At 41.2% G+C, this 27,428-nt stretch overlaps 1 protein-coding gene across 5 annotated transcripts in view; it reads left to right on the top strand.

The window, feature by feature from the left end:
• Window positions 1-26,368, top strand: part of KIF6 (kinesin family member 6) — a 164,244-nt gene extending 137,876 nt beyond the window's left edge. For 2 of the 5 annotated variants that reach the window (XM_081000155.1, XM_081000156.1), the window contains 6 exons: window positions 4,786-4,867; window positions 5,847-5,982; window positions 6,517-6,605; window positions 14,868-14,957; window positions 16,299-16,405; window positions 22,627-26,368. In XM_081000155.1, the coding sequence (XP_080856281.1) occupies window positions 4,786-4,867; window positions 5,847-5,982; window positions 6,517-6,605; window positions 14,868-14,957; window positions 16,299-16,405; window positions 22,627-22,643 (521 nt within the window). In that variant the 3' untranslated portion in view covers window positions 22,644-26,368. The remainder of the gene's footprint in view (window positions 1-4,785; window positions 4,868-5,846; window positions 5,983-6,516; window positions 6,606-14,867; window positions 14,958-16,298; window positions 16,406-22,626) is intronic. The other 3 variants (XR_013984511.1, XR_013984512.1, XR_013984513.1) reach the window with 3 other exon arrangements.
• Window positions 26,369-27,428: the final 1,060 nt, after the last annotated feature.

Genomic DNA, 27,428 nt, shown 5'->3' with positions numbered 1-27,428 from the left:
TGGTGTCACTTCTATAAGGTCTTGTAAGTCTTCATAGAATTGGTGAATTTCAGTTTCTTCAACACCAGTAGTTGGTGCATAAACTTGGATTACTGTGATGTTAAAAGGTCTGCCTTGGATTCGTATCGAGATCATTCTATCATTTTTGAGATTGCATCCCAATACAGCTTTCGCCACTCTTTTGTTGACTATGAGGGCCACTCCATTTCTTTTACGGGTTTCTTGCCCACAGTAGTAGATATGATAGTCATCCGAACTGAATTCGCCCATTCCCGTCCATTTTAGTTCACTGATGCCCAGGATGTCAATATTTATTCTTGCCATCTCATTTTTGACCACATCCAACTTACCCAGGTTCATGGTTCTTACATTCCAGGTTCCTATGCAATATTTTTCTTTACAGCATTGGACTTTCCTTTCGCTTCCATGCATATCCGCAACTGAGCGTCCTTTCGGCTTTGGACCAGCCGCTTCTTCAGCTCTGAATCTACTTGTGCTTGTCCTCCGCTCTTCCCCAGTAGCATGTTGGACACCTTCCGACCTGAGGGGCTCATCTTCCAGCGTCATAACTTTTATATGCCTGTTGTCTTTGTCCATGGAGTTTTCTTGGCAGGGATACTGGAGTGGCTTGCCGGTTCCTCCTCCAGGTGGATCACGTTTGGTCAAAACTCTCCACTATGACCTGTTCATCTTGGGTGCCCTGCTCGGCATAGTTCATAGCTTCTCTGAGTTATTCAAGCCCCTTCGCCACGGCAAGGCAGTGATCCATGAAGGGGTTTCTCAGATATACTATTTTTTAAAATGTCTAGACTGCTTCACAACATAAAGCCATCGAAGAGGTGTACATGGTAAAAACAGAATAAAGTACAGAAGCACCAGCTCTAAAAAATAAAACTACTTCCATCAACTCTAGAACCACCCATGCAAACTGTAAAAAAAGAAATAAATTTATCAGATATAAAAGATATAAAATTTCCCCTTCTAACCAGCTCCATCTCTGGTGCAGATTTTATCTCTGCTAATTTTTGTTTATAACCTCTTTCATAGTGAATATGCTTGTAAAGCAGCTGTTTCTTTTGATGTATCACCTGCGTCCCAGGTAAACAGCTGGCCTGAAATGCTGCTATCATACCACATAACAGATTATTTCAAGCTGCTGCAAAACCACCCATTTTAAGAGAAGCTGACTCTGAATGTCCACCTGTGGCTCATTAACCAACTCTTGGGGATTGATCAAAGGGATTTAAAAAATCTGGAGATTATAGGCATCAATCAAATCAGCTGGGGAAGTATGTAGTTCTCTACATATGACCCCCTTAGTTCTGCTTGACTTATCTACTATATTGTTTCTTTGTTATGCAGTGATTTGAGTGTCTCTTTTGGATGTGGAAAAACCCAGGTTCCAGTCTCTTAGCTATGAAGCTCAGTGGGTGGCCTTAAGCACATCCTCAACTTTCAGCTAATGTACCTCACAGAGAGATGTTGTAAGGTTAAAAAGATGCCCTGAACAAATAACTATGGTGTGCTTCCCAAATGTATAGAGCACTATTGTTATGTTCATTCCATTATATTTTAAGTGGACGCTATCTAACCATCACCATTTCAGAGACATACACGGAGACACAAAATAAATAATACATTAAAAGAATAAAGTCAACACAAAAAATTAAAGAGCAGCAGACAAAACATACAAGCTGAGAATGCTGTAGTATTATCACTAACGGGAATGAGACCTTTACATTTACCTTTACCTACCTATAAGCATATTGTACCTCTGGCTGTGAATTTATCAGGCCAAACTCAATAGGTACAGATTTATATAAGTGTACTACTTATGGAGTGGGGCCGTGGGTGGCGCTGTGGTCTAAACCACTGAGCCTCTTGGGCTTGCCAATCAGAAATTTGGTGGTTCGAATCCCCGCAACGGGGTGAGCTCCCATTGCTCGCTCCCAGCTCCTGCCAACCTAGCAGTTCGAAAGCATGCCAAAAAAGTGCAAGTGGATAAATAGGTACCAATCCGGCAGGAAGGTAAATGGCATTTCCATGTGCTGCTCTGGTTTCGGTGTTACGTTGCTCCAGAAGCGGCTTAGTCATGCTAGCCCATGACCCGGAAAACTGCGGACAAACACCAGCTCCCTCGGCCTGTAAAGCGAGATGAGCGCCGCAACCGCAGAGTCATCTGCGACTGGACTTAACTGTCAGGGGTCCTTTACCTTTACTTTTTTTTTTTAACTACTTATTGATAGTTTTACTGTTTGCTTCTTTCATGTAAGTTCCTCATAGTACCAAAAGGCATTCTAGATGTTTTTAGTCCTGTCCAACTGATAATTTGGCAAACATGTAGAATTGAAGCCCTGTAGATCATGACATCGTCTTGGTTTTTAGCCAAACATTTGGTCTAAAGTACTTTCAGTGAAATTATTATAAATTATTTGATTTCTTTTTTGATTAAGCTGCTGAGTTTTGTAAGTAAAGATTAATGGTTTTAGCTGCAACACTGACAAGCCAAAAGTGGTCATTATTGCCCTGGTGTTCCAGCCAGAATTTCATTCCCTGAAGCTAGGTACACTCCTTTAGCCTAGTAGCAGGTTTGCTTATAATTTAATTCCTTGTTAAACCAGTGCAGTGGTACCTTGGTTCTCAAATGCCTTGGTACTCAAACAACTTGGAACCCAAACACTACAAACCTGGAAGTAAGTGTTCCGGTTTGCTAACTTTTTTCAGAAGCCAAACATGCTCCGTTTTGAGTGTTACACTTCTCATTTGAGTATCACACTTCCGTTTTGAGTGTTATGCTGAGGTCTGTCAGTTTTTGCTGCTTATTTTGCGTTTTTGCGGCTCTTTTTGTTTTGTTTTTGTGACTCTGTGGAACCGAGTTCAGCTACTGACTAACTGTGTGACTACAGTACATTGTTTATTGCTTTCATTTTATGGATCAATGGTCTCGTTAGATAGTAAAAATCATGTTAAATTGCTGTTTTAGGGGTTGTTTTTAAAAGTCTAGAATGGATTAATCCATTTTGCATTACTTTCTATGGGAAAGCGCACCTTGGTTTTGGAATACTTTGGTTTTGGAAAGGACTTCCAGAACAGATTAAGTTTGAGAACCAAGGTACCTCTGTAATTGAGGTGGAAGCCAAACTAAATCATTTTTCTTCTTTTCCCTTTAGCTTAATATACCAAACATGTTATCTTGAAAATCTTAATACCACCATCATCACAGAGGTGTCTGTGGAGGGGATATATTGATAGAAAATGTATTGTATTATATCTGTATTGTAACTTTTGAATATATATTTTTGAATAAAAATAAATAAATAAATCTTGAACAATTTGCTCTAATATTAGAATGAGAAACTAATATTAGAATGAGAAACTATTAGTTTTTGAGTTCTTTAAACTATTAAATTTCTGGTGGTAAAGCTGTTCAACAGTGGAACGGTCTCCCTCAGGAGGTGGTGGACTCTCCTTCATTGGAGGTTTTTTGAGCAGAGATTGGATGGCCATCTGTCATGGAAGCTGTATCTGAGATTGCTACACTGTAGGAGGTTGGATTAGATGACCCTTGGGGTCCCTTTCCAACTCTACAATTCTATGATTCTTTGATCATTTTCTTACACAGTTGAGATTAGTTGCTTTAAGCACCCCCCTTTTATAATATCAACAGTATACAGTTAAAAATAACAGTATCAAAGCACCACAAATCACATCACAACCCAACTGCAGATATAACCAAGGAGGATCTTTATCTGCCTTCTAGAGACCTGCAACAGGGAGCTCAGTAAATCCTCTCTAGAGGGGAAATTCCAGAGGTTGTGTGCAACAGCAGTGAATAGAACACAAAGCTATGCCAGCCCTTCAAATATCAACAAATGGCAGAGTTCATCTGTGTGAAGATACTCCAGATGAGCATACAATTGGGAAGCAAGAAGAGTGCAAGACAGACTAGATGGGGCAAATACAAGAGCCTAGAAATGGTCTCAGCTGAGGAACTATCAGGGAACCCATTGGAAGATATAGTGATCCCAACTATCTAGCAGATTGGTTGGGGGAAAGGTAGGGAGGTACTGCTGGATATCAGTTCCTGGTGATTTCCCCCATCTCTCTCTCTCTGGGACAAGCAGCATTGCCAAGATGGTGTTTTTAACTCCAGCTAATTCTCAAACAGTGAAGGCAGGGCTGGGAAATGACACCTCTGAGAATATCCTGGAGGTCATATGTACCCTCCGAGTGCAGTGTCTTCAAAGCTTGCACTAAGACCTACAATACTGAGAACCAAACTATTTGTTACTTTAAATGTATGATTGCGTGCAACATATATGGTTTTTAAGCATGGAAGGGGTGGAATTAAGGTTTGGATCATAGTGTGGAAGGAGAAGAGGCTACCCTTTTCTGTTAGGACTGCAGCTCTCCTCATGCTGTAGTCACGATCCTGACCCTCCGCCTACTGCTATTTTTCTTTCAAGAAACAATACATTCAGTGTGATTGTGAGTTTAATTTAACATGTAGTTTTGGCCCCATCAGGCATATTTTTACCTAGAAGTGAGATGCTAATCTTGCGCTGAGGTAAATCCTGAGGGGAGAAAAGAGTTTAAATTCACGAAAGATAAACTGCTGTAGCAAGATTGGAATCTATTCCTTTGACAGAAACCGGGCTCTCTGGGTAAAAAAAGTTGTGTATGATACTTCTTTCTGTCAGACATATAAAGCGATTATCATTCCAGCGTATAAACATTTTCTTAGCTCTACATTTTAAAACTGTTAACACTCATTATATCTTGCAGCTGTTGTCAGTCCTCGACAAATGAATGAGCCTGATCCAATAGAAGAAACACTTCGGACACAAATGGAACGGGAGAAGAAAAGGTTGTTTTAGATTATCACATTTTTAAAACCTTTACGTACATATATGTGTTTTTAAATACATTAAAACCAGCATTAAAAATCTGAAACACAATTCTAATTCTTTTTTTAAAAAAAACCTACATTAAAACATCCCACCCACACTAGCTACATAAACATTGTTCAACAGTGGTACTAACTATATATTGTTCAACTGTGGGGAATGGATGCAGCCTTGTGACCACCCTGTGAAGAGTGGTATACAAATTTAATATATAATAGATAAATAAATAAAATACAGCTGCTTAACTAATCAATCAGTCCTCTGAGCCTTAACAAAATCCTCCTTCCCCCAGTCTGGTTCAGTAACATTTAGCGAAGGAATTCCATTTATCACCACACCCCTAGTTTTGTTGGCAAGGCACTTGGTGGCCCATGACAATGTGGCTTATATGAAAAGAGAAGACCTTTGTGGGGATTGAGAGGATGTGTGGAACCTTTGATTATCTGGGGCAGTTTTTGGCCCCCTTTCCATCCCTCACCTCTGTTTTTCACTCCACTTTTTTTATCTGTGTCTTAAATTCATTGAGTGTGGTCTGGACATATAGAGGAGCTCTGAAAGAACAGAAAAATATTTGAATGGGACACAGTTTTATGGGAAAGGGTTAGAGGCGTACAGGAAGATTGCATCTATTCTGCACCAAGTGTTCTGGAATACAAGTTCCTTTATTGTATTGTTACATTTCAATTTTTCAAAACTGTAAATAAAATAACAATTATCAGTTTTGCTTATAAATTGGTGAACTTGATCTCACACCCACCCACCCACCCCACCATCTGGCAAACAACAGGTCGGTCTCTCCAGCTTGCAATCTGTGGGATGGGGTGAGGAATGAGAGGAGTGAATTTGGTGCAGCCCTGCACAATAATTAAGAGTGTTTCTTTCCAGAAGCTTCTGCATTATTATTGTATAGTGAATTTTACTTATTTTCCCTTTCTGCAGTTACAAAACAATGTTTACACACTTGAAAGGAATGAAGATAGAGATTGAGCACTTGCAGCTACTTATGGAAAAAGCCAAGGTGAAGTTGCAAAAAGACTTTGAAATTTGGTGGTCTGAGGAGGCGAGAAACTTGCAGGTATCTCCAATATTTAAAATTTGTCTTATACTTGTTAGAGAAAAACATGGTTGAAATTATCTAAATGGGACTGTATTTAAGGCAGTATTTCTCCAATCTTACACATTCATACATACATACATGTGTATGTGCACAGGAGGAGCTCAAAATTAAGCCGCTGATTAATATAATAGGAGACTTTAATTACATAGATTTTAACCTGTGTAAAATTCTAAGTCCCTTAAGTCACTCAGATCAGGCAATGCCTATTGATCCATTTTGAAAGCCTGAAACCTGACCTTTGACATTTTAAAACCAACCTTCAACACTTTATTGTAAGGCACCAGGAATTTCTGACTTCAGTGCTAGGATGGATGAGTGGATAGAAGGAAGGAAGGGTGCTACAGAAGTAGACAACTGGTGTGGAAGATTAGAATTGTAGAGTAGGGTTTTTTAAAAGCATTTAGCATTTAATTTTAGTCGAGTAGGGGCGAACCCACTGTTTTCCACATTTGACTTTTGCATCCTACCTGTGTAATGTTTCTTTTGGCCCAGGACGAAAAGCCACTTCTGCAAAATTCAGCCAGTGTAGTAAAGATTCCTCCCTCGCTTCTTGAAGCCCAACCACATTCATATGGTACCAGGTAAGATGGTTATCTGTTTGAAAATATGCAATGTATAGTTGTCTTTTTTATGGTCCCCTGATATTCTAGTGTCACTTAGGACTTTAAATAGCTCATGTCGAACTCATACACATATGAACGCCTATGTGAAATGGAGCTGCACTTTGGAGATATAGCCACGCTAATATATAATGAGTTGAGTTCCATTTTATGCCACGAATCCATGTTGTGGGTTCAAACAATGAGATTGTAGAGATGTAAAACAGATGGAAGAAGTGCAGGGAGTACTACTTGTAGCAGGAGCCGTGTACCGTACTTTTCCATGTATAAGACGATGGTTTTTTACCTTAAAACAGTACTTAAAAATGGGGGCCATCTTATACATGGGTAGTGCATCGGGGGGACGGTGGAAATGATTTCTGTCTTGAGTAGTAGATTGTCACTGGCGTTATTGTGGGTGATAGGCTGCTGCGGCAATGTCCGCTTGCGATTGGGTGCTGCTGCAGCAATGTCCACTTGCGATTGGGTGCTGCTGCGAGAATGTCCACTGGCGATTGGTCACTACTGTGGCAATGGCTGCTGGTGATTGGGCTCTGCTGCTGCAATTGGGCGTGTGATTGGCGGCGGCTGGTGTCGATTTGAAATACGATAGGAGGCTTCTGCGTTGCGTTCGATCGCAAGCGTTTGGAATTTGGGTGAGGTTTTTTTCAGCATTCCTCCCATTCTGGACAATCTCTCTCTCTCCCCCCCCCCATTTTCTTAATATTGAATCCCCAAAATTAGGGGGCATCTTATCCATGGGGGCGTCTTATAGACGGAAAAGTACAGTAAATACTCTGGACAATAATGCTTCTAAATCCAACACAAGTCATCCAGGGTGAACAAGGTTGTTTCTGTCCCATATCCAGGTCTGAACCCAAATTTGAATGGGTCATACAACTACTTCCACCCCTGACTTTTACTCAGTTGCTTACCCACAACACCAAAAGAGTCTCTCCCTCTGGCTAGATGTTCACTAGAAACTACCTGGTCTCGCACAGATGCTTCCAACACTCCCTTCCCATCTCCACTGGAGCACCTGGTACAAAGCTGTCTCTTCTGAAGTAAATATGGAAATTCTTCCTAGGTTAAGTTGTTAAGAAAAACCAAAAGCAAACATGGATGAGTGCTATAAATGTAGACTAGCATTTCTCATGGAGTTCATTTCAGTTTGGGGCTGTTTCACATGACTATTTCTGATATGACAAATGCACCAAATGTCTGTTAGGTCTAAGTGCTAGCTATATTCTCTGATTGCTAATTTCATTTGTCTTTGAAAACTGACAAATGGATAGATAGGTGACTAGGGTGTACTATTGTTGGATTTGGTTCTTTTTCTTGGCAGCCAGATTATCAGGTAGCCTGGAGGTTATGATTATAAGGCATGTAGACGATAAAAAGCCAAGAGCATGAATAAAATGTGATATTCTATGTGGAAGAGACTGTGTAGCTCCATTTTTATTTGCAGATATCTAATATCATCTATGCCATTACACTCGTAATGACCCTTTTAAGTTCTCTATGGACCTTATTCAAGGCACTTTAGTGTTATTGTGTGTTAAGCCTGCTAAACCCATTTTATGCAGCTATGTTCTCAGTGTGATGTATGAAGAATTTGTAATGGAGCTCTTGACACTGTGAGAAGGAACAGCAAATTTTTATATCCCACTGTGCTGAAAATTTATTCTTGTCCCCTTGAAGCCTGTTTGAGGCATTAACATTTCGGAGGCAAAGTTTTTAGTTTCCTACATTTAAGAATATAAAATAACAAAACGCTTGCTTCCCAAGGATTCCACCGAACCTGAATGACACAGTAACCTAACTGATTCATTCCCGCAATTGCATAGGATGAGACCTTTTGACTTTATATTTTCTCTCAACTCTGTGGCCTTGGAGCACAAAAAAGCTCTTTGTTGAATCCATCCAGAAGCCAACTGGTAATTTACTCACAGAAAGGGATCTAACCATCATCTTCCATCAGTCAAGCTAATAGGAGTAGTGAAAGTTGACATGAATTATATACTACATAACAATGAATGTGGGTTCAGGTGTAGCTAGAAAGTCATTTGTAAGAGGAAATTTAGATAACAGATGGATAAGTGGCTATAAACGCTAACATTCAGGAGATCTGATATAAGAATCGTATGAATGTATCACTAACATAGTTACCAGAAAACTATAACTACAAAGATTCTGGTGGCACTTTAAAGATTAACAAATTTATTGTGGCATAAGCTTTCCTGGACTGTAGCTCACAAAAGCTCATGCCATACTAATTTGATATGTCTATCTCCAACATTCTCTGTCCACTGGAGTAAGGGCTCTTGCTGTAGCAGATGAGTGGATTTTGATATTGTGCAGCTGAGGAATCCAACACAACAGTTGTATCAACAAACATGCATTGTGCAGCAAGTTGTACAGTCTATTGTGCAACGAAGTTACCAGCAACCTGCTTGTGCAACTTTTATTTTACTGTAACTTGGAAGTATTTTTCTGCACACGACTCTGCTGTGTTTGGTGCCTGCACTGAAATAGGATTTCCGCTGTCAAATACCTTGTAGCCCTTGGTGAATTGATTGACTGGACCTGTTGAGAGTGAGAGGAAAAGTAAAGGTGAGGGTAGCCAGTGGATCTCAATGTTTTGGGTAAGCTAGGGACTCCCCCTGCATGCAAAAACAGGCTTCGGTGGGTTGAGAGGATGAGACCAGTAGGACCGTATTGGCCTGAATATAAGCTGCACTTTCCCCCAAAATTCTGACCGTGAAAAGTTAAAGTGCTGCTTATATTCGTGACCTTATGGTATGCAGCCAGGAGCATGTAGTTCCCTGTCCTCTCCCCCAAGGCCGGGAAGGGGGAGAGCGAGAAAGGGGAAAGGCTGCCGGCAACGCAATGTGCCCCCCCCCCCCAGTATGCAGCCAGGAGCAGCGAGGAAGGGAGTGGCTTATATTCGGGTATTTTTTTCTCTTTTTTTATCCCCCCCCTCCAATTTTAAAGGTGTGGCTTATATTCAGGTGCGGCTTATATTCGGGCCAATACGGTAGGTCCAGTGGTCAAGAAGGAGGTTACTGCACATGCTGTAGGAGGAAATAAGGGGCAGGTGGGGCTTGTCCACCGGGGAAGGTAGTCCATCTAGGAGAAGGAAAACTCTGATCCTATACCTCCAATGCCTTGCAGTTATACTCATTTGTGATAAAGGCTTTGGTAGTAAACCCCAAGGAAAAATCCATACCCACTGCCTTGTGGGGCATCTCAAGAAGAAGAAAAGGCTAATGTGTAAACTCTATACAAATCCAGAGTCGAGTCCCTAAGATAATAATAATAATAATAATAATAATAATAATAATAATGATTTTGTTTATACCCCACCCTCCCCAGCCAAGACCGGGCTCAGGGCGGCTAACAACTAATAATAAAAATAAGTTGATTAAAATACAACTTAAAAATCAAGATTAAAGTACAACATTAAAACATTAAGATGCAGCCTCTTTACAGGAGGAGAAAGGAAAAAGAAAGAGGGGGAGGGAATCAAATTGATTCTAAGCCAAAGGCCAGACGGAACAACTCTGTCTTACAGGCCATGCCTGTAAGTTCATAAAACTTAGGGAAGTGCTGGGTGAGATCCCATGGACAGTAATACTAAAAGGAAAGGGAGTTCATGATGGCTGGGAGTTTGTTAAGAGGGAGATACTAAAAGCACAATGTCAGGCAATACCAATGAGACGGAAACATGGAAGGTGCCTAAAGAAGCCAGGGTGGCTATCTAAAGAACTTTTAACTGAGTTAAGATTAAAAAAGGATGTGTACAAAAAATGGAAAAGTGGGGAAACCACCAAAGAGGAATTCAAACAAATAGCCAGCACGAGTAGACACAAAGTCAGAAAAGCTAAAGCACAGAATGAACTCAGGCTTGCTAGAGAGGTTAAAAGCAACAAAAAAGGCTTTTATGGGTATGTTCGTAGCAAAAGGAAGAACAAAGAAACGGTGGGGTCACTCAGAGGAGAAGATGGTGAAATGCAAACAGGGGACACAGAAAGGGCTGAACTCCTCAATGCCTTCTTTGCCTCAGTCTTCTCCGATAAAGAAAACAATGCCCGACCTGAAGAATTTGGAGCAAATGATTCAGCAGAGGAAACACAGCCCAGAATAACTAAGGAGATAGTACAAGAATACTTGGCTAGTTTAGATGTATTCAAGTCTCCAGGGCCAGATGAACTGCATCCAAGAGTATTAAAAGAACTGGCAGTTGTGATCTCAGAACCACTGGCAGTCATCTTTTAGAATTCCTGGAGAATAGGCGAAGTCCCGGCAGACTGGAGGAGGGCAAATGTTGTCCCTATTTTCAAAAAGGGGAAAAGAGAGGACCCAAATAATTACCGCCCAGTCAGTCTGACATCAATACCAGGGAAGATTCTGGAGCAGATCATTAAGCAAACAGTCTGTGAGCACCTAGAAAGGAATGGTGTGATCACCAATAGTCAGCATGGATTTGTGAAAAATTAGTCATGTCAGACTAACCTGATCTCGTTTTTTGACAGAATTACAAGCCTGGTAGATGAAGGGAACACAGTGGATGTAGCCTACCTTGATTTCAGCAAGGCATTTGACAAGGTGCCCCATGATATTCTTGTAAAGAAGCTGGTAAAATGCGGTCTTGACTATGCTACCACTCAGTGGATTTGTAACTGGCTGACTGACCGAACCCAAAGGGTGCTCATCAATGGTTCCTCTTCATCCTGGAGAAGAGTGACTAGTGGGGTGCCACAGGGTTCTGTCTTGGGCCCGGTCTTATTCAACATCTTTATCAACGACTTGGATGCTGGACTCAAGGGCATCCTGATCAAATTTGCAGATGACACCAAACTGGGAGGGGTGGCTAACACCCCAGAGGACAGGATCACACTTCAAAATGACCTTGACAGATTAGAGAACTGGGCCAAAACAAACAAGATGAATTTTAACAGGGAGAAATGTAAAGTATTGCACTTGGGCAAAAAAAATGAGAGGCACAAATACAAGATGGGTGACACCTGGCTTGAGAGCAGTACATGTGAAAAGGATCTAGGAGTCTTGGTTGACCACAAACTTGACATGAGCCAACAGTGTGACGCGGCAGCTAAAAAAGCCAATGCAATTCCGGGCTGCATCAATAGGAGTATAGCATCTAGATCAAGGGAAGTAATAGTGCCACTGTATTCTGCTCTGGTCAGACCTCACCTGGAGTACTGTGTCCAGTTCTGGGCACCACAGTTCAAGAAGGACACTGACAAACTGGAACGTGTCCAGAGGAGGGCAACCAAAATGGTCAAAGGCCTGGAAACGATGCCTTATGAGGAACAGCTAAGGGAGCTGGGCATGTTTAGCCTGGAGAAGAGGAGGTTAAGGGGTGATATGATAGCCATGTTCAAATATATTAAAGGATGTCACATAGAGGAGGGAGAAAGGTTGTTTTCTGCTGCTCCAGAGAAGTGGACACAGAGCAATGGATCCAAACTACAAGAAAGAAGATTCCACCTAAACATTAGGAAGAACTTCCTGACAGTAAGAGCTGTTCGACAGTGGAATTTGCTGCCAAGGAGTGTGGTGGAGTCTCCTTCTTTGGAGGTCTTTAAGCAGAGGCTTGACAACCATATGTCAGGAGTGTTCTGATGGTGTTTCCTGCTTGGCAGGGGGTTGGACTCGATGGCCCTTGTTGTCTCTTCCAACTCTATGATTCTATGAGATCCCGCAGGGCCCTGGTCTCATGAGACAGAGCATTCCACCAGGTTGGAGCCAGTGTTGAAAAGGCCCTGGCTCTGGTTGAGGCTAATCTAACTTCCTTAGGGCCTGGGTCCTCTAGGGTGTTGCTATGTATGGACCTTAAGGTCCTCCATGGGGCATACCAGGAGAGGCGGTCCTGTAGGTACAAGGGTCCTAGGCCGTGAAGATAGTGCCCTGTACACCTCCTTCTGGCAGCTCCTGAAGCCAAACTGTATGGCTTTGCTTTCCCTTGAACCACATCAGCAAAGCTGAGAGGGGGATCTTGTCTGGGCAGCCCAGGACCTCCATACACACACACTGCCCAGGCTTGTGCCCTGGGGAGGTCACCTTGGTGCTGCTAACACAGCAAAAACAATGTGGGAGGAAGCTGTTACAATTTACTGGTCTCTGTAGCCACAGTGGGCATTGTGATTCTCCGGCGGTTTGACTTCACCCCCAGAGGCACACTCCACTGTCTCTCAAGGCAAAATGAATAGCAGATACTTTCAGAAAGTTACTGAGAGATGAATCCTCCCAGCTTTACTCCCATTATTTGAATGTGCATAATAAACCAGACTTCAAAAGCAAACAGAAAATGTGAGCGTCTTAAATACATTATAAAAACAGGAATACGTTAAAGGACTCCCAGTGCATAACATTGAGATTTAAAACAAGGTGAGAAATTTTGAAAAAGAATGTATCACATTTCAAATAATTGAAAGCTCAGCGCACACAGTGTTAGACTTTATAGTAAGATAGCTGACATCTGTGAAGTAAGGCTGGTGAACATCGCCAACACTCACTGCATTGTTAGGAAGTCTATGAGCTTGAAGACCTTTCCCAAAAATGCTACGACTGAATACTCTTTCTAATTGCCTTGCTGGAAACAGTGACTCTCATCCAATTAGAGCAAATTAAATTAGTTGTAATGATCACGATTAAGAATTCTACAGAGAGGAAAGATGACAGATCCTTTTTGTTTCTGATTTTCTGAGCACTGCATTTTACTCTGCAAACGTACGACTGAGCAGTGAGACATTCAGAGAAATGAATACTTTGCTGAATGTGTGGCCCCCCCTGGTGCCCCCAAACTACTTTTCAAAATTTGGTGTAAGTGTTCAGGAAAACTACAGCTGGAGCAGATGCTGTGTCTCCCCCCGCTCCCGGCACGAAAGAAAAAGAAAAAGCGTTCCCTTTTAAAATGTCTAAGGAAACACAGAGAGAAATTATGGATTCTGCAAAACAATTCAAACAAACCGGTGAACATAGTGGATGGGGGTTTGCCTGCTAATCTGATCACCAGGGCTGGTTCAGTTGCAAGGAAGGGTAAAGTTAATGGAAAACACAAAGATGGGTCATTGTTTCGTTCAGTTCACAAATAGATACCAAGAGGGCAATGTACAGGGTTAACTTGGATGATTGCCTTCACCTTGTATCTTCTTGCTATGCTTTGGCAGGAGCATTTGCCTCTCTTCAAAGAGATCTACCTTATTCTTGCAAGCATGGCTTTCAGTGAAACTCATCCAGCTGTTGTTGTTGTTTTTTAAATAAATGGGGCAAATCTATATCTGAAGTGCATTAGACCGAGGATCTCTTGGTACAATAAAAGAACTCACAAAATCAGAGCCATGGCTGAGATTGTACTTGCTCTTCAGTGCTGCAATTTCAGGATTTCCAGGATTAAGGGGACTTTGATTTATTCCTGCTTTCTCAGCTGGGTGGGCAGGAAGTCCTTTGCCTTGGTGGAGTCAAAAGTCTGGGACCTTGTCTTCCAGCCAAGGAGATATGCTTTCTTGGCTCTTGTGACACTGTTAAGAAGCAATGCTTTCCATTCACTCTTCATAAGTTTCTTTCTTTTTCTTTTTGCCAGAAGTATCTGTTTGGAAGCCAATTTAACATAAACTCATAAAAGCAAAAATACCCCAAGCTTGCCATCTAGTGGTTAAATCTTGGCTCAGAGTGATAATGTTCAGATTTCAAGTCAATGCTTGAAATAGTGGCACAGCAGATCACATGCCAGTCCAAATGTTAAGAAGTTAAGTGTGATGCAAACATTTTGCTTTGCTATGGAATGTCGTATGACATTCTTCTAATCCACTGGTCTGCGAGTGCTTCCCTCATGAGTAGTGCCATGACCATATTTTGTTAAGTGGAGAAATAAAGAATGAAGGGAAGGGAAGAGAATCAGTAAGCTAGCGAAAAGAGTAGAGTAGGTAAGAAAACAAGGGATAGCTATGGAAAATGGGAACAACATAGAAAAGTAAAATGTAGCCCATACTGAGAATGAAATTGAAACTGGGTACTGCTATCTGGAATGATTATCATCTGAATGGACTTCGAAGTCCCATTTGCTTAATCCTAAAAGAACCATTGCGGACCATTTTCTTTCTAGGAAATGACTGAATTAGACAAATATTTCACTCCTTTCTATAGATTTCTATGAATTAAACATATCCTTTGTCAAATGCAGCATCACATGTGGCAGTCTGAAATGAATTTTTCCCCCAGGGTTCCAAATAACAGCAGAGCCAGCTTCAATGAAGAGCATTCAGTGAAGAGCAGTGGGAGCAGACTGAGTAACTCGCCCTCAAAAGCAAGGTATGCAGTAAGGGCATGTGGTGCTGAGAACCCAGCAAAGACACTGAAGCCCTCTTCAGAATTATTATTATTTTTAATTGGAACACATGGAGTATTGCTGTGCATTCTAGTCCTGCCACCAGTGTTGCCATCTCTACCATCCACTGCTGCCTTTGCTCCTTCACACTCTGAGTGGAAAAACTGAAAGGGGGTCCTATGTGCATCCCATCCATACAGAACATGAAACCCTTCCTCCCCACTTGCCACACTCCTGATCAGGATTGGGGCTCCCACACAGCTCTTTTTACTTGAAAAGGGAGGTGTTTTTAAAGTGATCGATGGTTTGGCTCTTAAAGTGGCTGGTATGTGAGACTGCAGTAAAAGGTAATTTTGCCCATAAGCACTTGCAGCTTATGTGGCTTGAGAATACAGTGGTGCCCCGCAAGACGAATGCCTCGCAAGACGAAAAACTCGCTAGACGAAAGAGTTTTCCGTTTTTTGAGTCATTCCGCAAGACGAATTTCCCTATGGGCTTGCTTCGCAAGACGAAATGTCTTGCGAGTTTGTTTCCTTTTTCTTAAAGCCGCTAAGCCGTTAATAGCCGTGCTTCACAAGACGAAAAAACCGCAAGACGAAGAGACTCGCGGAACGGATTAATTTCATCTTGCAAGACACCACTGTATAACATGCACTGAGCCGGGCCATTTTTATCTCATTCTTGCAACAGCCCTAAAGAGATAGATGTTACCCAAAGTCACTTAAGAAGCCTGTGGGATTTGATTCAGGTGGTTTTTGCGCAGCTAATGTGCAGTGGTTGCTGCTTTGCTCCAAGCAGTCTGGATAACCTCCGTGTTCATGCAACCATAGAATGCCCTGGAAGCTTTGCTGAAGGGCAGCATATAAATATTTTAAATAAAGAATGCTGTTTTCCCAACACTCAGTTTCAAGTAGCTGGGAAATGGATTTTCTCCTTATTTTTAAGAAGGTAGTGTGAGTACGTGTTGATTGTAAAACAGATAGACATGTGCAATTTGCAAATCCAATGCTCTCTCAAATTATGCTGATTGCTATCAAAACAGAACATAATCCACCACCCCCTGTTCCATCCAAGAGTCCTGAATAAACCTAGCTGAAAGAAATGAACAGAGGTTGTGTAGCACTTTGTGGATTAGGCCTATATCCTGAAGACAGAAAGCACAAGTTATTTAAATTGTTTTTAAAGCTTTAACCCACCCTGGGACCTTAGGGTGAAGAGCAAGAAGAAATAATCATCATCATCATCAAAGTTATCCACAAGAAGGAATACAAAATCTAAGCAGTAGAAAACTCAGATGAAAGCTTAAATATACTTTGTTATTGCAGGATTTCACCAGTACAAAGTTCATCTATCTCCTTCACAGGAGACCACCAAACAGATGCTGACATTCTAGCTTTCATTCGGGCCAGGCAGAATCTCATACAAAAGAAAGGTAAGCCTTGCTAAGTGCACTACTGGTCCAAGTTGTGATCTATGTTATAGCATTAACTATCTAGGGATATGATGCAATCTCATCCAGGTTTATAGCAAAGAGTCAAAAGCATATGTTTCATAAATGTGTCCCAGTATGGAGCATTTTCACATTAATTCATGTTAAGGTAATGTCTGTATTCACCATAGTCCTACTCATTGTTTTTAAATGCACAGTTATGCTGACCATTTAGGATGCTCTTGAAAGGTTGGAAAGACTTGTCATTAATTAAAGAAATTATTTATTATTATTTATTTATTTATTTATTTATTCATTCATTCCCCGCCCATCTGGCTGGGTTTCCTCAGCCACTCTGGGTGGCTTCCAACAAAATATTAAAATTGCATTAAAACATCAGTCATTAAAAACTTCCCTAAACAGGGCTGTGTAATATGTGTAATATGTTAATGATATGTGTGTAATATTATGTGTGTAATAACAAACCTGCTTCATAGTATTTCTTCTTAGTAAGGTTCAGTTTTGATACAATTTCCTATATTGCTCTTGAGAAAATTAGAAGAGCCCTGGTAGTTCTTATTCTCTTGAATGCTCTTCTCCCTGCCATCCTTGACACTGCTCGTTAAGCATGTTGGCATCCTCTCGGTCTTGGTGGTACTTTTCAGGAATTGCAGTGTACTTTCTAACTGAGCTTCTGTTACTGCAGTTTTGAATAACTTTCCTGTGGTACAGGGTTGCTCTCATATGTTTTTTCTGTGACTGCTTCCATACTACTATGGTTCTGCTGAGACATTGATTTTGTGCAGTCACCAAGAAGCAGTATTAAAAGGGAAACTTAATGAGGCACTGTCTTATCCAGAAATGCCCATTGCCAAGATCCTTGGGCTGCATAATCCTGATGCAGAAGAAAGTTCTGTTTATCAAAAGTTCCTTGCAAAATTAATAAAAAGCTTCCTGCTTGTTAGTTCTGCCCCTTTTATTGCTGCTTACTGAGCATGGAAGCAAGATTACCAATTGAGTAATTGCACTTCACTAGTCCAGAACCTAAGTCAGAGCAATGGCCAAGCCAAGCCAGTGTCCTTTTTCTATAGTAGCCAATCAGTTTCCTTTGGGAACCCCACAAGTGGGACTTGGAAATAATTGCCCCTTCTGCTATTCTCTAGTAACTAGCAGTCGGAAGTATATTGTCATTACCCTTGGAGTCCAGCAATTGCTAGGACACTGAAACAGATTCTACATGGCCAGTAGCAGTTCAGATTCCTGGTTCTCATCTTAATACTAATGATCAGGACCCCACTGAGCTTGAGGCTGGATGGCAGGCACACAAACGGTAAAGGCAGTCATGTTGGCCAATAAGAAAAATATCTTTATTAAGACCAACCAAAATGTCACAAAATAGTGAGCAAGCTTTAGAGTTCTCCAGAACTCTTTGTCAGGCTGGATGTTAAGCAGAGGGTGTGAGGCTTGCTGATAAAGCCATTAGGTCTGCTTTAGTCATAGTCTTTGCATGCAGTGTAGAGATGGCAGAGGTAGGTGGATTAGGTTCTCCTAGGAGCTACGCAGGCACAAACGAATATGCACAATGACTGATATCCCGTTTTTGAGAATATAAAATCAAACATTTACTTGGATCTATTTCCAGCCTTAAGTGTTTCCAGTCTTCTTGTTAACCAGAGAACAGAAGTAAAGGAGCACACTGTGGTTTTTATATACTGGCAAAACTGGAAATTAATTTTAGGTAGCATACAAGGTAAAAGCCAATCATCCCTCGCTTTGCTAATGTAAATGCCTACACAAGTAGTCCTTTTTATCTTGTAAATGAGCCTTACCTGCTCTTCTTCATTTTAAAGGTTCTTTGTGCAGAATAGGATGGACATCTGAACCTGGGCTCAATCCACAAACTTTTCCATTTACATGCACTACATACCCAGGCTGTGTGCAAACCAGCCCTTAGAAGATGAATGTATTACATTTCACTCGCTTAGGAAGGTAATTAAAAATGGCAAGTGGTAGAAGACATTCAGTATTAAATAGACAACAGTGGCACCCAAAGGTAACAAGGAAGCAATTAATCTTTATAAAGAAAAGAGGGAGATTCTTTGTAGCAGCGGTTCTGTAGAGATGGGAGCAAATTATACAGAACACATGAAAGCAGCTGTGATTAGTGAAGCAATAGCTTTCCATCACCATGCAATTGCTGACGACAGCATTACTCAGCAAGCTATCAGCACCTGCCAGATGGTGTTAGCATTATCCCATAACAGAGCTTTAGTCTATCTCTGTGGTTATCAGCAATAATTGTTGGGTGTAAACACCTTCCATCCAGAGCAAACATTTAGACACTTAGGCTAGAGATGTCATGTGTCTCAACTTGTTGTCAGGCTCTTTCTAAATATATCATGATGCTGAATTGTAAGGTATTCCCCAACAAACCATGATGAAATAAAGCTGCTGAGTTTGTCACCCAATTTCAGTACACCAAGAAAGCATGGCCAACTAACTAGAAAAAGTGCAGATAAGACAACAAAGGGTACTCATGCCCTTACAAAAACCTAGTGGGGCTATATCTAGATCAGTTTTAGTAATTATGTAGGATGAGTTATCTGAATAAGTTATGGCGGGATCTATTACCCATCCTAGTTAGTAAGTAAGTAAGTAAGTAAGCAATTTTTTATTTATACCCTGCCCTCCCCAGCCAAGACTGGGTTCAGGGCGGCTAGCATCAAATATAAAATACATTAAAACACAATCAACACAATCAAACAATTGATTAAAATACAGCTTAAAAATTAGAATCAGGATAAAATCCTACATTGTTCAGGAGATCTATTCATGGGATAAAGGTGGACTGTGGGCACATGAAACTTCCCTTCTGTGAACTTCCTTAAATTAACAAATTTTGGGATTAACTAATATTACAACAGGAAGATGGTGTTTGGGTGCTGTTCTGTCTTGTTATCAGAGACCAGAAACTATGGATTCTTTGTTAGGCTGGAGTTCAGGACCTTGGATAGCTCAGGCAGGCTATTAGCTCCAAGGAAGATAGAGGCCCTTTATGCCTTTTGGACTGGACTACCTCTCTCAGGCTCCACCCTTTGCTGAAGAGTGGGGTGCCTTAAAGGGGTAATCCTGAGGTCTGGAGCCTCACACTCATGCCTTATGTGCTGTTTTCACTGCAAGCAGAGAGGCAGGTAAGGCCTCCCTTTCCCAGCAATCTGGCTCGGGGTGCTATCTCTGGGGGTTCCAGTTTGAAGTAGCTCTAGCTAAAAGGACTTATGGCTGGTAGGCTCTGGCTTAGGCCAAGTGTTGGGGCCAGCATTTCTAAGGTTGTACCACTGATCTCTTGCAATCTAGCTAGAACCTCCTATTTGCCTTCAAACTTTTTTCAGATTGTCTTGATCTATAAAACCATGTATAGCTGATTTCCAGGTCCCATCATGAATGCAGGAACCCTCTGGTCCAGATTTTACAGTCAGGAAACTTTCAACTGCAGTTAATGTACCTTTCAAAGAGTTTCTGTTTTGTTTTTTTTTTAAATGATATTTATTAAGATTTTCAAAAATACAGAAAGTAAAGATTAAAGTACATTCAAAGCCTTATTTTCATACATCCACTTTCCGGGACTCCCCCCTTCCCCCACCCCTACCATATTCCCCTTTCATATTGTAGGCTCCACAAGCTCTCAGTTCTAATTGAAACTTAATTTGTTTAGACCATTATTCGAATTTAAAATTTATACACTCCTCATCAATACCCTTAATAAAAGACAAAAGTTCTCTCCCCAGGGCCCACCCCATTTTCATTCCACAATTTCCCTTTTTTTAATGATAAGGACACCCCACACAATAGAAATATAAGAAATAAGAAATAAAAAGTATAATAGATGAAAAAGAGCCAATTCAGAAAAAAAAAAGTTGACAAGCCTTTGGATTTTAGTTCTCCCCCCCCCTGTCCCCGGTTTAATTTCCCCCTGACCACCAAACCATGTTATCTGCCTGGAATTCTTAAAGTCCATAAATCACCTATTTCCCCCAACTCCTTGCTGGCTTTTTCTTTTTATAGTTATTTTTTAGGACATTTAACTTCAAATCTTTAATAAAACTCCCCCCATTGTTCTTTCCAAGTTGTAGTCCAATTTCCTCTTGTTCCGCTGCTGAAACGTTCTAATTCAGAAGTTTAGTAACTCTGCAGGGATTATTGTTATTCAGGAACAAAAACTTGCGTTCAGTCCCTTCCTTTCTTCAATAGAAAATTCTATTGTCTCCTTTAGCTGAACACCCTGTAGACAAAATATTATTTCCGTTTTGCAGCTTTCCCAGAAGATAACCAGTCCTGTAAAATTCCAATGGTATTTTTCCACTTACGACCATCTTTGTAATGTCCCGAAACTCCTCTAGGGGGATTGTTGTAACTTTGTTTTCTCTAGTCCAAAAGTCCGATTGTTATCCATGTTTTCGCCATTTTGTATCCAAGTTTTAACGGGTTATAGCAAATTGTAACAAATTTAACCAGCAAAGTTCTCATAATAAAATCCTCTCTACTTTCCGACTTTGACAGCTACTTTGACAGCTGTCAAAATCTCCGACTCTTTTCACCAGGCTCTCTCTTCAATCACCCCGGTTCCCGGGGGGGGGGGTTACGTTTCCCTTCTCCCTCAATTCTTCCTCCAGCACAGTTCTTGTAGTTCCCCATCGTGGAATTCTTAGTTTTTATCAGCAATACAAATCTTTTTGGACCTTGGTTTCCCCATCCTTGTTTTGGAAGGTTTACAGTAGGGAGGGGGACTGACTTCCTTTTTGGATCCCCCCCCCGCTCGTGTCCAATCCGAAAAAAAAATTCTTTTTTTCTCCTTTTGAACCCGGTTTCCAAATTACTCACGGGTTGTTGTTAAGAAGTCCGAATTGTCAATGGAAGAAGTCAGCGCTCTCCGCCGGATGGCATGCGGCTTCGCTCGGCAGGGATAGCAGAGGACTCAAAGCACCACGCTTCTCCCCGGCACCCGATCCGTAGCCTTTAAAAAGGCTCCTTCACGAGTCGGGAGGGCGCTAGCGGTGCCAGCCGAGTCTCCATGTCCACGGCCTCCGTGGCCGTGGTTTTTAAGGGTCCCCGCATCGCCGGTGCGGTAGGACCCAGCCCCTGCCGAGCAGGCTCCCTCCGGAGCTCGGAGGGAGTCCGCCATTCGGCGATGGCGCCAACCCGGAAGTGCCTTTCAAAGAGTTTCTGGTGTACAATACTCCCATATCTGCTGGGATAGAGTCAAAGCCACAGCTTCCAATAATATATACTCCTTTTTCTGCAGCAATTTTTCTGGCTGCAATTCAGAATCAGGATCACAGCAGGTGTTTAAGTATTGAAAATAACCAACCATTTTAGAAAGATTTTGGGATTCTATTTTTGAATCAATAGTGGTTTAGGGGGAATGCTATCTGAGCACCCATATTTACAGCTCCTTTTCCTAGTGACTATCTTTCTCAGTCAATGGCTATCTTTACACTGAATGAACAACAGAGCAATGGTGGTTCTTTTCTTCCTGCTCTAGGAAGCTAGTTGCCCAATGCCCTCTCTGGCATTGTGGAGCCTGTACTAGACTTTGGTAAATCAGTGAACTTAGGGTGATGAGAAAGGTCATATGGTGCCTAGAGTGCAAGTGAAAGATGTGCTGTGAAGCTGACTGAGATGAGTAAAACAACATAAGCTTGCTTCAGTGTGGTGGTGAGGGTGGTGAAGAGGGACCACTTCTCTGCCTCTATCACACCCTCAAATAGTTGTCCAGTGGAGCTTTTTCAACAGTCTGAAGTCTGTTGAGATCTACTCCATTTGGAAGCCCATTCTGAATTGTTTACAAGGTATTTCAATGATAAAGTTGCTCACTTCAGTAGCAGTCTTGATGCCACATCTACATTCACTGTAGTCTCCAGTGAGGTGTCAGCTACAACTTCTAATGTAACTTCTTGGGATCAGTTTTAGTCAATTTGGAGATGTAGAACCTTTGGTGCTGTTCCCCCACCTTCAGCTGGAGGTCACTAGGGTGGTCATGCCCCAGGACTTGGATCTTGTGCTGATGCATTGAAAAAGCCCAGAAACAATTCATGGTATTACATTTCTTGCGGTTGAGAACTGTAAAGAAGAAGGCCGGTCTTTGCTTTTCCTAACATTCCTAGATTAATAATTACAAGTTTAAACCTAATGATTTGTGCCTGACACCTTTATCTTTACCCTTTCAGGATTGGGAAACAAATGAATTTTGTCATACAGCAAGCTGCCATTTCAAAATAAAAACTAGCAGTGCAGAACTACTGCAACACCAAATGAATGGACCTTTGAGCTGCAGCTGAATTTACAGGAGGCAAAAAACATTGGTTTTGTCCAAGGAATAACATGACAAGACGTAAGCAACTGGAGAGGATATCCTAGCTTATGCTATGGGGAATCGGATGGCCATTTTATGTAGCTTGTAAAGGTTTTGATTATTTAGAAATTCTAAGAACACTTTTCCATGCCTCACACAAGCAGAAGAACTCTTTGCCTGGGATATTTATTTATTTTTTATCCCTGGGAATCTTATGAAAGAGTTGTCCAGTTCTCCGCAGGTTGGATTTGTACATCATGTTAGGGTTTGGGTTTTTTTCTTGGCTTTGGTTTGCTTTGGCTCAGTAGCACTGTGCAAAACACAGCAATTATTTTTATCCCTCATAATTTTATTTAGAGCTGTCAATTTAATGCCAACAAACTTTTTAAAAAAATTGTGAAAAGCCAACTTTCATATATTTAGATATTATGGATTTTATTGCTAAATCCGAACTTCATTATAAAAGGAAATTTTCATAGCTGTATTAGCAAAAGAATGAGGTTGTTAGTTAAACTGTAGTCCACGGGGTCCTAGTTTGTCAAGTTGAGAGCTCTGTGTTTTTAAACTGCTGGATTATTTTTCCAAATCTGTTTTTGCTTTTTTGCATATAGGATTTTCATTATTGCCCTTGAGATGCTAAGAACCTGTATGTTTGTGGACCCTCTTCCCCTCTATTTTTGGATAATGTATTATCATCAACTATTGTTGGAAACGTTTGTGCTCAAAAATCAGTTTCTGTTCAGGGCTTTGCTGAACGATGACTGCCATATATCAGAAAATAATATGTTACTAAATACAGAAAGACCACCAAAAAAATATCACTTGACACAAGCTGAGAATTAATCAATGTGTAAAGGAAAATTGTAATGTTTAGCATGAATTTCTCCTCTTTATGTCAGTAAAATCAACATTCTAAAACTTCTAGACAAGGAGCTTTACCTCAGAGATTCACAGAATTTGTCATGGTGGACATTTGAAGTGTGTTTGCATGTATTTAACATTTGCATGCATTTTATTTGTGGGGGCTCAGTAAAGCAAAATAAAGACACATTCAGTGAAATAGAGATATGGGGAGAGAGAAAACAACAGCCATATGCAATTGAATGCTTTATTTTTCAAGCTGACTACACATTTTCTGCAAATGACCCTGAGCCCTGAGATTTATTTATTTTTTAAGAAAACATTTATGACCTATGGGCTATTGGCACTCAGAAGCAATATGTGTGGGAAGGAGGGTGTTTAACCTTTTTCATGTCTGTATCTTTGCCACTCCAAATTACCAGTTCCCAGTTCCTTGGCCCCTTGAGATGGGGGGATCAAGAGAAGATGCTTTGAGCACCAAAAAGGTTGAGCAGTTCCTCTCTTACCATAGCTTCTCTGCTCTGAATTTTCCTTCCTGAAGATGTTTTCTTTCCTTCCTTCTTTCCTTCCTGTCTCTAGTATAACACAATGTGTAATGAACCAGTTTCCCAGAGGAGAGATCCCTGAAACAACCATATGACGGTTGGGTCGAAGGAAGCCATGTGAGCCATTTCATCCAGCCATCTTCTCATTGCAGGAAATCCAGAGCTAGAGCATCCTCAGTGGCTCAATATATCTAGTTCCTTGAACTTTTCCTCATAGCACCTTCCCTTCATACTGGCAGCTATCCACATTACCCTTTTCTGAACCTGTTCCCATTTGTCTGTGGTGCTCAGAACTAGAAGTTATCCTTCTCATGACTTGGTATCTATGGTTATTTTAATGGAGCCTAAAATCACATTTGCCTTTTTTGCAGCTGCAGTGCACTGCGGACATGTCCAGCCAGATTGGGTACCTTTAGAATGCAATTAGGATGAGGATCTGTACCCTTCTGATAAGAATGAAGTAAATAACCAGAATCTCCATGATGCTGAATGGCTTCGCCTTTCCTCCTCAAAACGAGAATCCTGCTTAAGTGTAGCCAAAATTCATACCACAGCCTCCAGGATTAGCATTTGGGAAAGCAGAAAACCACTTTGGGCCTCTCCTCAAGTGAAGTCTGGGGACCACAGCACACAGCTACAATCCCAACAGAAGGCACATGAGTTACACTGCCAGTCATGTGCAGGCAATAGACCAGCAATTCATCTCCAGGCCAAAAGCATAGGCACAGACATGGTATGAAGAAATGTCAGCTAGAGTTTGACAGGAGTGCAACCTGCTTACAGCTTCTTGATTGTCACTCACAAGTTTTGCTAACTTAAATTAAGCGGGTTTTAACGGAATATGCAAAACGGGTGCAGTTTGGGGAGCTCATCATCCTGGTGTTGTTTACGTTCCCTTCCAGCACTTGAAGAACATGTGGTTCTGAGTTATAAACACTGACCAGTTTGCACAAGGAATCTGACTGAGTCCATAAACATGAATTGTAAGCACATTCATGCAGCAGGTGTTTAATAGGGTTACTTGCAGGTAAATATGCATAGGATTGTAGTTCTAATGTGCCATACAGAAACACATTATTTCCACACTCCTTGGAAAAACGACTTTGCAGAGCAGAAGCTACAGTTGTGAATATAGGTTTGTATTTGTCTTTCAGCCTACTTAACCACCAGTGGAAAGGCTTTCTTTGGTAAATAGTATCTCATGCACACTGAATACTAACCAGGGTGATATTAAACCAATGGCTGTGTAAACTTGCCAATATAGTAAATACTATTTATCGGTTCCAGGCAGGGCAAATTACTCTGACTCCACCTGCTTTGTTTGCAGAGAATCCCTGGGTGAGAAGAAGACTCTGATGAGCAATGATTACCAGGAGTAATAATCACCTCTCCAGCCTTATGATTCTTTATCACAGAAGGGAAGCCAAAGAAGGGTAGTAAATGAACACAATTACATACTGCTAGACCACTGAAGCTGATTTATTAAGATAGTTTATAAAGATTCAAGCCAATGCAGTGGGCAAGTCTTCCGGAGCTTTCTTCCACTGGCCAAGTGAAGACGAGCGCTAGAGATATTTGGTGACTCTCTTCTGGTACCCCCACCACCCTGAGGTGGCTGTGGCCAGGACTCCTGAGAAGGCAGCCCAGATTGTCATGGTGTATGAAGCTTCGTATGACCCACCGGCGTCTGGCCAGCAGGGGCAGAAAAGGGTCTCCTGAGGTCCCTCTGGTCCCTGAGAAGGATCCACCACCACACCAAGGCCAGGCTTTGCATGCCATTGAGGCCCAGGAGCACATCACTGAGGACTCATTTGGGCACTGGGGGCATACGCACAGCAGCCAGGAATGATTCTCAGTATTTAGCAAGCATTTAAATAACACTCCCTTCAAGAAGCCCTGTTGTTTATCAGACTAAAGCAAAACTAAAAATTAACCGTTACTGTGAAGCCTGAAAATATAACACATTGCCATACTCTTGTTCACGTAAGGGGGAGAAAACCTAAATTATGTAAATAAGGACACATAAATACAAAAGCGTTAGGTCTTTTAAAGAAACAAGCAAACATTCTGGAGGATTGTGCCTTATAGCATTTTCCATTCTGGGAGGGTATGGTGGTGTCTGGCTTGTATTAGATTAGGCTTTCGAATGCACTGTCCATGTCACTGATTTGTAGATCTCAGAAAATAAAATGTCTTTGTTAAATAAATGTAGTTTGAGTTAGCCAATTCATTTTCCTTTCAGGCCATTCAGCTGGGATGCTCATCCGTCTTGCATGGGCAGTTGATTCTTCAAAAATAAATACTTCTTTCTACTGAAACCTGATTATTAACCCATCTCAGGATGTATCTTATCCAGGAGCTTTGTTTAAAACAGCAACCACTGTGCGGTACATTTTATTTTCCATTAATTGATCTGTGGTGCCTGCTATTCTAACATGCTTTCAACATGATTCCTGCCATTAGAGGCAATAATCATGTCAAAAGTCATTAGAAATCATTACATTTCACCTAACAAATTGATTTGTTTCCATATCAACAAGCTGTCATTGGTTTTAGCTACGAAAATCTCCAGTACTGCAGCATCCAAACACGGCGCTAAATTCAGGGGAAGTTTCCACTTGTTTCAAATGCCAGGCAAAATCCCAGAAACTGGGTTTTCTCCTAAACAAGATATTGCTGGTGCCACCCATTCTCCTGAATCGCCTCCCTCCATTTGGTTTCATATTTATTTTTGGCAATTATATACCACACAGTTAGCTATGTCCTCTAGGCAGTTGACAATTTTAAACTAAATAAAATGTAAAATCAATAATTAAAATACTTTTTTATTTATTAAATTTCATACTACCTCTCCCAAGACATTGGGTGGTGTAGAGGTTTTTAATTCACCTACCTGAGATCTTTCAGCTGGAGGTAAAACAGAGAGAATGAGACCTGAATGTAAAGGATGTGCACTAGCACAGAGCAGAGTGTGGTCCAAAGGCATGTGAGCCCACCACTTTTCTGAAGCTAAGGAAGTCTGGATGTTGTTAGTGGCTGGATGGGTGACCGCCTGGGGATTGTATCTGCATCACCTTGGATTCCATGACAAATGGAAAGCAAGATATCAAAGTGAGCAAATAAATAGGAGCCCTAGCTCAAGATCATCAGTATGATGCTTTCTTTGCAAGTGGTGCTCTTCTGGTTAACATAAACCATGCGCCTTAAACGCAAAATAGGGAATTGCTTATTTAAAAGGGAACCAGGGACTGGTTTTTTGGTCAAGGATCTT

Source organism: Podarcis pityusensis, assembly GCF_964106645.2.
Source record: "Podarcis pityusensis genome assembly, chromosome: 3".
Lineage (NCBI taxonomy): Eukaryota > Metazoa > Chordata > Lepidosauria > Squamata > Lacertidae > Podarcis > Podarcis pityusensis.
This window is presented reverse-complemented; position numbering and strand designations above follow the sequence as displayed.